The 10,572-nt window shown below is 44.7% G+C and overlaps 1 protein-coding gene across 1 annotated transcript; it reads left to right on the top strand.

The window, feature by feature from the left end:
* The first annotated feature begins 613 nt into the window (after window positions 1-613).
* On the top strand, window positions 614-6,025 carry Znf75a (zinc finger protein 75A). Its single transcript, XM_059269632.1, is given in 11 exon segments — window positions 614-667; window positions 1,421-1,630; window positions 1,633-1,839; window positions 2,419-2,437; window positions 4,326-4,463; window positions 4,866-4,931; window positions 4,975-5,143; window positions 5,145-5,413; window positions 5,416-5,455; window positions 5,457-5,491; window positions 5,494-6,025. Coding segments are annotated over 11 exon segments (1,293 nt in total). The 3' UTR covers window positions 5,580-6,025.
* Window positions 6,026-10,572: the final 4,547 nt, after the last annotated feature.

The raw sequence follows: 10,572 nt of genomic DNA, 5'->3' as shown, positions 1-10,572 counted from the left end.
AACACCATTTCCGCTTCCGGTAGAGCGCGCGCTCAAACCCTCCGGAAGGCAAGGGTGCCATGTGTGCGGGGAGCCTAGCGCGGGTGCTGCGGAGGCTGGGCGGCGCTGGCCTCCCCGCTCGGCTCTCCCGCTGCCTCCCGCTGGTATTCGTGAAGAGCTGCGCGCCCGAGGGCGGCGGCTCGCCGGTGAGCGAACCGGAAGCGGCTTCCCAAAGCCCGGCTCTCGGAGGTGCCCGGGACGCTGGCTCTTTGGCCGCCTCTGCCAAGCGTGTGACCTGGTCCGGGGAGGACCTGGCGGATGCGAGGCCGCGGTCAGGCCCCGAGGCCCGGCGCTGGCATCCTCACGCAGGGGCAACTCAGGGCGGCGGCTATTGCTCGCCGAGATCTGCACCTGCACTGTGCCGGCGTGGGGACCGCGGCGCAGCACCCGCCCTGGCCCTGGAGAAACTTCCCTGCCTTCGCTGACGCTACTACCCGACCACTGCTGGCGTGAGAAGACTGGCCAGTGTAGTCTCAGAAGCAGCTTAAGCTGATGCAAAGGCAGGAAGAGGCTCCGTGCCTCCAGAGCACCGGTGGACAACAAGAAACTGACCATTTATTTGAATGCTCGTAACATGTTGGGCAAAATTTCAGTTTACCTCAAAGAAAGGAGGCCCACAAAACCTCACGTACAGTTCTAAATAGCCCTCGAAGAAATATTAAACCAGTAAAATAACACCTTAACCACCAGCCCTGTTCTCTCTTGTTCTCTTCTCTCCCACTGCACCCGGCACCCCATCTGACAAGGTCTCACTCTGTAACTCTGGCTGGCCTGGATTCGATTCCCAGCATCCACAAAGCGGCTCACAATAATCTATAACTGGTTCCAGGGGGGATCTGATGCCCTCTGTGGGCACCAGGCATGCAAGTGTTATAGGGACATACATACATACATGCAAGCAAGACACCCGTAGACATAAAAGAGAAACAAAAGCCTGGTGCTTTTTAAATTGTCTTTTAAAGATTTGCCTGCACATATGTATGTATACCATCTGTGTGCCTGGTGCCAGTGGAGGTCAGAAGGCATCAGATTCCCTGGAATTGGGGTTACAGACAGCTGTGAGCTGCCCTGTGACTGACCAGTCATTCTGGGGCCCTCTGCTAGCACAGCAAGCGCTCTTAACTGCTGAACCATCTCTGTAGCCTACAGTAGTTTACATTAAAGGGGGACAAGTCAGGACCTTTTCTGTTCCACTTTCTTTCGTTAAGTAGCAAATCTTAGATCCTCGTGACTTTTTGTTGACGTGTGCTTCCCTTCTCCTCTGTCTTTGGTGCCTTTAGGAAGAAGATTCTTTCACTGGATTTTAAGCCAGACGCTTGTGCTTCAGTTGTCAAGGGTGGCACCTGTGAAGTGTCCAACGTAGGAGCAAATCTGGTAAAAGAGCAGATTGGTGATGGTGAATCTGAAAGTGGTTGAGTATTTGGATCCTCAGATCAAGGCTTTATGGTATCCCAAGGAGCCCGACACAAAGAGGGCCAGTCAAAGTAAAAAATCCATCTCACAAAAAGACAGTGCCATACCTACGAACTTTTGCTGGCACTTCTGGAACTTCAGTTATCACAAAGCGGCTGGACCCTGTGAGACTGTCAGCCAAAGCTTCAAGGATTATGCCACCTGTGGCCGAGACCAGAGATCCACTCAAAAGAGCAAATTCTGGAACTGTTTGTGCTAGAACAGTTTCTGACCATTCTGCCAAGGGGGGTGCAATCTCAGCTAGAGAAGCAGCATCTGTAGAGCATTGAAGAGGCAGCGACCCCAGCTGAGCACCCGCAGAGGGACTCTGAGGAAGTGAGGAATGGGGTGAGAGGAAACATTGGTCATGTACAGTGAAATGGGATGATGATCGTGGGGATGGGGAAAGTTAGTTTAAAAATGATAGATTAAATCACTTTTGTTGTTCTTTAGGGCACTTAAGGTAGGACCTGAAGTATAAACACATAGGAAAACTCAGTCTACTATTCTAGAGATCATGACCATCTTGGGTCACTTTAGGGAAAAAGTTGAATTTTGCTTTTTGAACCTATGATGAATGAAGAGTATTGGCTTTGGCTAAGGAGATAGAAACCAAATTCTCTTTCTCAGTGCTAGAGATTGGAACTAGGGTATGCTGGGCAAGCATTCTGCTGATTGTGTGTGTGTGTGTGTGTGTGTGTGTGTGTGTGTGTGTGTGTCCAAGTACAAATGAGGGAGCCCTTGGAGTCCCAAAGAAGGTGTTGGATCTCCTGGAGCTGGAGTTACAGGTGATGGGGAGTTGTCTGAGGTGGGAACTGAACTTGGGTCCTATCCAAGAGAGCAGCAAGTTCTCTGTGTCTGAGCCCTCTCTTCAGCTCTGCTGCACTGCGTTCTTAAGTGAAGAATATGATTTCTATTCCTTCCCAGGGCACCAGCGCCCTTTATGGTGTGATTTATCTCCTTTATCCATGCCCTTATTCATCTTCTTTGGTCACATTGTGGTTTTTCCAGTTTCCTGATTTTGCCATACTCACTTTACATTCACTTTTCGTCTGTGTAGCGTACATTTTTTCCATATAGCAAAGACCGTGTTGAGCTTTTGTTCAAATACTACTTTCTCAAATAATTCTGTAAAACCTTATCTGAAATAGGCTTCAAAGAGCAAAATGTTAGAATTCCTTCTTGTCATGTTTAGTTTTTTACACATCACTTTCTAACATTCTGGGTTTTTTAAAATAATGTATTGCCTCATCACCCTACCAGCATACAAGCCTTATGAAATCACAAACTTTGACCTCACCATTATATCCTCAGTAAAGTATCTATCATATCATACCAACCCAATAAGTAATCGTCTCTTTTGAGTGCTGAGTATTGAAATCAGGGCCCTGTGCACCTGCTTTACTTTGGATTTAACCTCTCCCAGCCACTTAGAATAATTATTGAAATAATTAATAATCCACGCATGGTGACTGACTCCTATAATTCTACTACCTAGAAACTGAAGCAGGTGGATGCTCCAAGTTTGAGGCCAGCCTGAGCTACAGTGTGAGTTCCAGAATAGCATGGGCTAACAGTATAATGCCCTGTCTCAAATATTGAACGACAAAAACTTCTCATACTGGATAAAAAAATGTTCATCAAGTGCTTTGGTGTCTCTTCTAGCTGGACATGAAAGAGTGAGTGACGGAGGGCAGCCAGCAGGTAAAAGGCATTTACTGAGCAAGCCTCAAAACCAGAGTTCAGTTCCCCAGAGCTCACATAAAGATGGAAGGAGAGAACTGGATCTACGAAGTTGTCCTCTGGCCTTCACTTGTATGCTGGGGCGCTCATCCCCTTCCCGCCAAGGCACACAATAATTCTGTAACATTAAGAATGAGTGATTTTGCCGGGCGGTGGTGGCGCACGCCTTTAATCCCAGCACTCGGGAGGCAGAGGCAGGTGGATCTCTGTGAGTTCAAGGCCAGCCTGGTCTACCAAGTGAGTCCCAGGAAAGGTGCAAAACTACACAGAGAAACCCTGTCTCGGAAAAAAAAAAAAAAAACAAGAATGAGTGATTTAGCCAGGTAGTGGTGGTGCACACCTTTAATCCTAGCACTCAGAAGGCAGAGGCAATTGCATCTCTGTGAGTTCGAGGCCAGCCTAGTCTACAAAGTGAGTTTCAGGAGAGCCAGGGATGCTACACAGAGAAACCCTGTTTCCAAAAACCAAAACTAAACCAAACCGGAAAAAAAAAAAAAAAGAGTGATTTGTAGGGAATAGAAGTCTGTCCTTGTCTTTAGCATAGTGCTAAATAAATAAAAACAAAATAAGGAACTATAGTTATGACAGTAATCATTTATGCATGTGCTACCCAGCTTTCTCTCTTTTGTACAATAAATCCTTTTAAAAAACAGTTTTTGTGGGGCTGGAGAGATGGCACAGTGTTTAAGAGCTCATATTGCTCTTCAGAGACTTCAGGTTCAATCTCCAGCACCCATGTCAGGTAGCCTCAACTGCCTGAAACTCTGGCTCCAAGGGGTCTGACACCTTCTTCTAGCCTCCATGGGTACTCTACTCTACCCCACCTCATTAAAAATAATAAAATACTTTAGGAAAAATATTCTGACCTGCCTGTATTCCTCACAACCCCTGGAATTTAGTTAAATATAGCAATTCCTTGGTGACAGAAGAGGACAGGTACACTAGCTTCTCATTCCCCATATCCTTTTCATTGATATACATTGGGATTTATTTTGTAGTTTCAACATGACTCTGGATAGAGAAGTCTGTCATCTGAGATAACACACTATAAAAGGGTCTTTCTTCTCAAGTAGCCTAGAATTAATTTATAGCCCTTAAATTATTTTTTCCATTTACAGCATTATTTGTGCTCTCTAGACACAAGGTGATTTCCTGTCTAGAACAAGGGGAAGAGCCATGGGTTCAAGGTTCCTCAGACTTCAAAGACAGTCCCATAGAATCTCCTGCAGGTAATCACACACGGTGAGAAAAAAGAGACAGGCCTTAATGTGAACCTTTACAAGGACTTAACCTTTCAATATTTTGCTCCTCTACCTTAGTTTAGTTTAGTTGAGAGAGGGGGGGGGTTGGTTTCATGATTTTTTTTTTTTTTTTGGTTTTGGTTTTGATTTTTTTCAAGACAGGGTTTCTCTGTGTAACAGTGCTGGCTGTCCTGGAACTCCCTTTGTAGCCCAGGCTGGCCTCTGACTCACAGAGATCCACCTGCCTCTGCCTCCTGAGTTCTGGGATTAAAGGCGTGTGCCACCACACCTGGCAGTGTCATGATTTTTAAGCATTGAAAATAATTGAATTTTGATTTCTGCTCCCATGGCTTCCTTTTTCTCGGCTGATTCCTGTGTTTATTCCACCAGGGCTGAAGCAGAAAGTTGACACTGAAAGTCACCAGCCTGCACCTCTTTCTGAGACACAAACACCAAGTACCAGCCTGCACCTCTTTCTGAGATACAAACACCAGTGCAGTGTCAAAAAAGCCCAAAGTGAAAGTTTCCCAGAAAGCAACAGTCAAACAAAATCCTAGTGAGACACACAGAGCAAGGAAATGCCAACAAGACTGTCCAATGAAGAAAAGAAAGAAATTTTCAACATGGGCACAAGAGCTGCTGAGACTCATGGATCTTCACGAGAAAGACGGTGCAGGAGAGAGACTTTTCAATGCAGGAGTGTGGGAAAAGCTTCAGAGTCAGCTCTGACCTTATTGAACACCAGAGGATTCACACTGAAGAGAAGCCTCTTCGGTGTCAAGAGTGTGGGAAGAGGTTCCGATGGAGCCCAGACCTTAGTAAGCACCTAGCACCACACCAAGGGCTAAAACTGTACAAATGTTCGTGGTGTGGGAGAAGCTTCAGTCAGAACACAAATCTCCACACACACCAAAGAACTCATGCAGGAGAAAAGCCTTTTCATGTCAGGAATGTGGGGGAAAATTCAGCCAGAACTCCCACACACACCGGTCAGCAGCCGTACACATGCAATATGTGCAAAGAAGCTTCAGTAGACAGTCAAGCCTTCTCAGACACCAGAAACTCCACCAAGGAAGAGACGCTTGTCCAGTGTCCTCAGTCTGAAGAAAGTCACCAAATAGAGCTCGGCTCTGAAGTTGAGAAATTCAAAATTAGGAGGCATGAAGAACAACATTTCATCAGATATCTTGGAGACAAAAACGTGCTTTACAGAAAGGAATCAGGGTTTGCTCTATAGGAAATCTGTTACTTGTGCCGTCTGCTATTTTTAGCTAGACTTCTCAGAAAAGTTCTTAGCGAGAGCTTTAAGAGCATCTAAATAAGAAAGGGGGCTGTTTGGAGATCGTATCGGGACCTACTAACTTCAACTTTGTGTGTCAGAGTCCCTCAACCCACAGTCTGTGGTCACAGCTAATATCAGTCTTGGAACAGAGAGAGTAGAAACACCTGGAGCACAGACTTCTACGAGAAAAAGCATTAACATGTGTTTCTGTGCAAATCATAGCAGAGCAGAGATGAAACCTAATGAAAAGTTTTGTATTGTTAACAAAGTTGGGTATCGCCGGGTGGTGGTGGCGCACGCCTTTAATCCCAGCACTCGGGAGGCAGAGCCAGGCGGATCTCTGTGAGTTCGAGGCCAGCCTGGACTACCAAGTGAGTCTCAGGAAAGGCGCAAAGCTACACAGAGAAACCCTGTCTCGAAAAACCAAAAAAAAACAAAAAACAAAAACAAAGTTGGGTATCGACTGTGTTTCCTCTTTAACTTTAGGAACTGTACCTCTGGGTCTTGTTAGCATAACTTACTGAAACTATTACCTCAGCTCTAGGAAACCTGCATGAACTAAGTGCAGTTTTATGCCTCTCATTTGGACTTTTGGAAAGTGAAAACATCCTTAAAGAGAAATATGAAAATGGGTTGGAATTTGTAGCCATGAACATGTATTAGATTTTTATGTAATAAAGGAAACTATTTCCTTTCCTTATAATGCCAATAGGAAAAAGCAGCCATGGAAATTAGTGCTTGAGCAAGGCATGAATGAAAAGTAGTGGCAGTTTAGCATGAACATCTTAAAGTGTGTGTGTCACCTTTTTAATGTAACTTTTGTTTGTAGCTTAGAACAAGGCACTTGTTTGTATAAGAACCGCAAGGCAGAGTCTTATGCCCAGGTGATGTGGAGACCTGGGTATCTAGTCATCAGATTAAGTTCCCAGACGGGAAGACTTGAGAACTGACCCTCGGTGTTGGGCAAGGACGAGGAAATCGACATCCATGTTTTATCTTACACTGAAAGCTCTTAGGTTGTATCTACCTGTGCCTCTTTGGCACAATATTTCAACTACAACTTCACATTTTATAAGTTGGTAATAGAATATATAGCTCACAGATTGCAGGTTTTATAAACCAGCTGTTTAATGTAACAGTGACTTTTGTATAGTTCTGTCAGCTTTTGTGTGTATCGGGAAAGAGATTAAAGAGATGGCCTCTTCTAACTCTTTTAAAAATGGAGGTGATGACGATGTGTTGGGGGGTGTATGCCCATTTTTGCACAGAGAGTGTGGAAGTGGTAGGCTAGCTTTTGCACTCAGGTCCTTGGGCTTGCTCAACAAGCGCTGTCACTCTCTGAGCCATGTGGCCACTTCTCGTCCTGGCCTTACAGATGAGGAAGTTGAGGTTCAGTGTTGTACAGGGGTGTTCTCAGTACCCCATCGTTAGCGAGTTTATTGGTTATTGCATAGCTTGGGTGTGAAAGCAGGATGGCAGTGTAAGTAGGATAGTGTCTTATCCCTGGTAACCAACCTTGGGAACATTGTGTTGTATCCTTTTCTAGTTTAGAAACCATTTGTTTCTTGATTGGTTCCTCAAAAGAGGGGGCAGATCTCTGTGAGTTCGAGGTCAGCCTGGGCTACCAAGTGAGTTCCAGGAAAGGCGCAAAGCTACACAGAGAAATCCTGTCTCGAGAAAAAAAAAAAAAAGTAAAAACAAAATATTAATGTGTAGAGAAGTGTATGCATGCTGGTATAAAAGTGAGGAGATGACTTTATGGGGTTAGTTCCATCTTTCCACCTTAAATGGATTCCAGGAAACAAACCCAGGTCACCAGGCTTTGCTTGGCACCTACCTTGCCCACTGAGCCGTATTGCCAGGCCTCCTAAGATAGTCTTAAGTCTGCATTTTCCCTTGATAGTATTTCACTGGAATAAATAAACATTTTTATAGCTCAAAAACTATTTCCCCTCCTCAAAGGAGCTTATGTTGCCAGTTTTATTCTTTGAACTAAGAGAGCTTCTAATTCAAGTCTTCCCTTGGGTATCTTCAAAGTTCCACATTCCAAAACCAAGACTTTCACCAAGTCCATCCTAACAGTTAATCGAGTGGTTCCCTTTTCCTTTTCCTACTAGGACACTGTATTTTTTTTATTTTTTTCTAGCATGTTTCAACAACTTAATGGTTAATTACTTTGTGTACTTTGTCTGGGCTGTTATTCCCCATTGGAATGTAGAAACTGGGAGAGAAGTTTGCAGCTTTCTTTCCCAGCCTTGACTCCAAGGTTGAGCACAAGCCTAACTCAAGAACTAAACATACCTGTCAAATAGGAGAGACTGATATGGCCACTTGAGCGTCAGTTAAGATGTCCCTTCTTCAGGTATCAGGTGTATGACTGCTATGTGGTGGCCATGTGTCCTGGTCTTGTTATCCAGCAGAAGAGATGAGAAAGCAGAACATATGGGTCCTGTGGAGAAGTGTACCCTGAACTCATCTGAGACCACCATCCCAGCTATGTAAATATTCGAGCTATGTAAACATTGCCTAGCTTTACTCTGGAGTAGAAAACCAGATTCCATGTGTACCCTGGGTTCTTTACCCTGCCAGCACCATCCCAGCTATCCAGGACTCAGCAGTAACAAGGGCCAAAATGCTCACACAGACTTGAGGGCTTGCAAGCAATTGCCCCCTCTTCCACAGAACCTCTCAACACCAAGGGATAGACAAGGATCTTTGGAATCTGGCCGCTTCAGTTGGTCCCTAATTGGTACTCAGAGAACACTACGACATGTACAGAGGTATATCAAGAAAAAGTGCTCTGGGGCTGGAAAGATGGCTCTGTTAGGAGTGCTTACTGCTCTTCTAGAGTACCCAAGTTTGGTTCCCAGCACTCACATGGAGTAGCTCATACCCACCTGTAACTCTAGCTACATGGGGATCTGAAGCTTCTGACATCTGGGGGCACCTGGACTCACAGGCATATATTCATATTCACACACACATACACATAATCTTAAAAATCAAACAAAATCTGTTTTGTATAAAAAAAAAGTCCCACAGTCAGCTGTGTTTGGTACCAATGAATTTAATAATATCAATGTTTTGTTGTAGAAGGAATTCTCAAATCACTTATTAATTTTTATGACAATTTCACTTTGTAGCCCAGTCTGGCCTTGAACTCACCAGCCTCCTGCCTCAGCCACCCTTGTACTGAAATTATAGATGTGCACCACAGTTAACATGGATCATTTATATTGAAATTTATAGAGTGGACCTAAGGGATGGAGGAAGAGTATACACATGCTGTATTTGCTGGCCTTATTTATCCATGTTAGTAGTATGTGATATATTACACCTAACATCGCAGATCAATTTTCTGTGAGCACCACTTGGGGGAATGCTGACCTAATAAATCCTTTACACTACTGCAAGGAATCAAAGAAATCCAACTTGGAGCAAAATTGGATCCCATGTCACCTGGTCAGTAAAATGTTCTCCCACTCCTCACAGCTGCTCAGTGGTGCAGCAGGCATCACTGTTACACAGATTAGAAGGTGGATGCTTCAGAGCCGCTGACTGGGTGGTGTTGGCAGGTAACTAGAAGCTGTGTGTCCCTCTTTTGGAAGATGATTTGAGGAGGCTGGAGAGCTGGCTCAGCAGTTAAGAGCACTAGCTTCTCTTCCAAGGGACCAGGTTGAATTCCCAGAACCCACATGGCAGCTCACAGTTATCCTCACAACTGCCTCTCTTCCTGGGGATTGACACCCTCATACAGACATACATGTGGGCAAAACACCAATGCACACAGAATAAATATAAAGTTAAAAAAGAGCTTACCAAAAAAAAGAAGATGGACTGGGAAATGGTGGCACACGCCTTTAATCCCAGCACTGGGGGGGTGGGGGGGGCAGAACCAGGCAGATCTTTGTGAGTTCGAGGCCAGCCTGGTCTACAGAGTGAGATCCAGGACAGGCACCAAAACTACACAGAGAAACCCTGTCTTGGAGAAAAAAACAAACAAACAAACAAACAAACAAAACAATAACAACAACAAAAAAAGATGACATGAAGACATATCCTGCAGACTGATTCAGAAGGATTCACTTCTCCCAGTCAATATAAGCAGTTCTGCTTAGTATATTAAAAAATAATAATCATTGTGTATATGTGTGTACCCTCCCTCCCCTGCCACCCTGTGCCACAGTGGACAACCTGTGGGGGGTCACTACTCTCCTACCATGTGGGTCCAGGGGTTGAGCTCAAGTTTTCAGGCTTGGCAGAAAGTGCCTTAATTAGCAAAGCTAGTCCTTGTCCCTCCCCATCGCTCCCTTTATTTCTGTCTTTTCCCTCCCTCCCTCGCTTCTTTCCTCTCCTTCCCTGAAACTCGAATGACCTAGAACTCTACTTTTGCCTGCCCTTCCCAAGTTGTCCACGTTCTGGGACTACCGATGCACTACCACTCTATGTGGTGCCGGGGATGGAAGCCAGGCCTTTGTGCATGCTCAGCAAGGACACTGCCCACTGAACCACGTCCTGAGACCCCTCCCTATGTCTTTTGATTTCTTAAGAGCTCATTTATTTAAGTGTGGAATAATATTTTGTCTGGATGTAACAGTAGATCTATTCACTTATTTTAGAATATATTGGTTGTTTCTAGGTTTCGGCAATTATGAATATATCTGCTGTAAATATTCGTGTGCAGGTTTTGTGTATTTGTAAGTTTTCTACTAATTTGGGTAAATGCAATGAAACATTATGTACTGCATAACAACTATATTTAATTCTGTCAGACACCACCAAACTTTTTCAGAATAGCGATTCCATTTTATATTC

This window comes from Peromyscus eremicus, chromosome 8a (genome assembly GCF_949786415.1).
Source record: "Peromyscus eremicus chromosome 8a, PerEre_H2_v1, whole genome shotgun sequence".
Taxonomy (NCBI): Eukaryota; Metazoa; Chordata; class Mammalia; order Rodentia; family Cricetidae; genus Peromyscus; species Peromyscus eremicus.
Note: the sequence above shows the minus strand (reverse complement) of the source record. Positions and strands in the feature narration are given on the sequence as shown.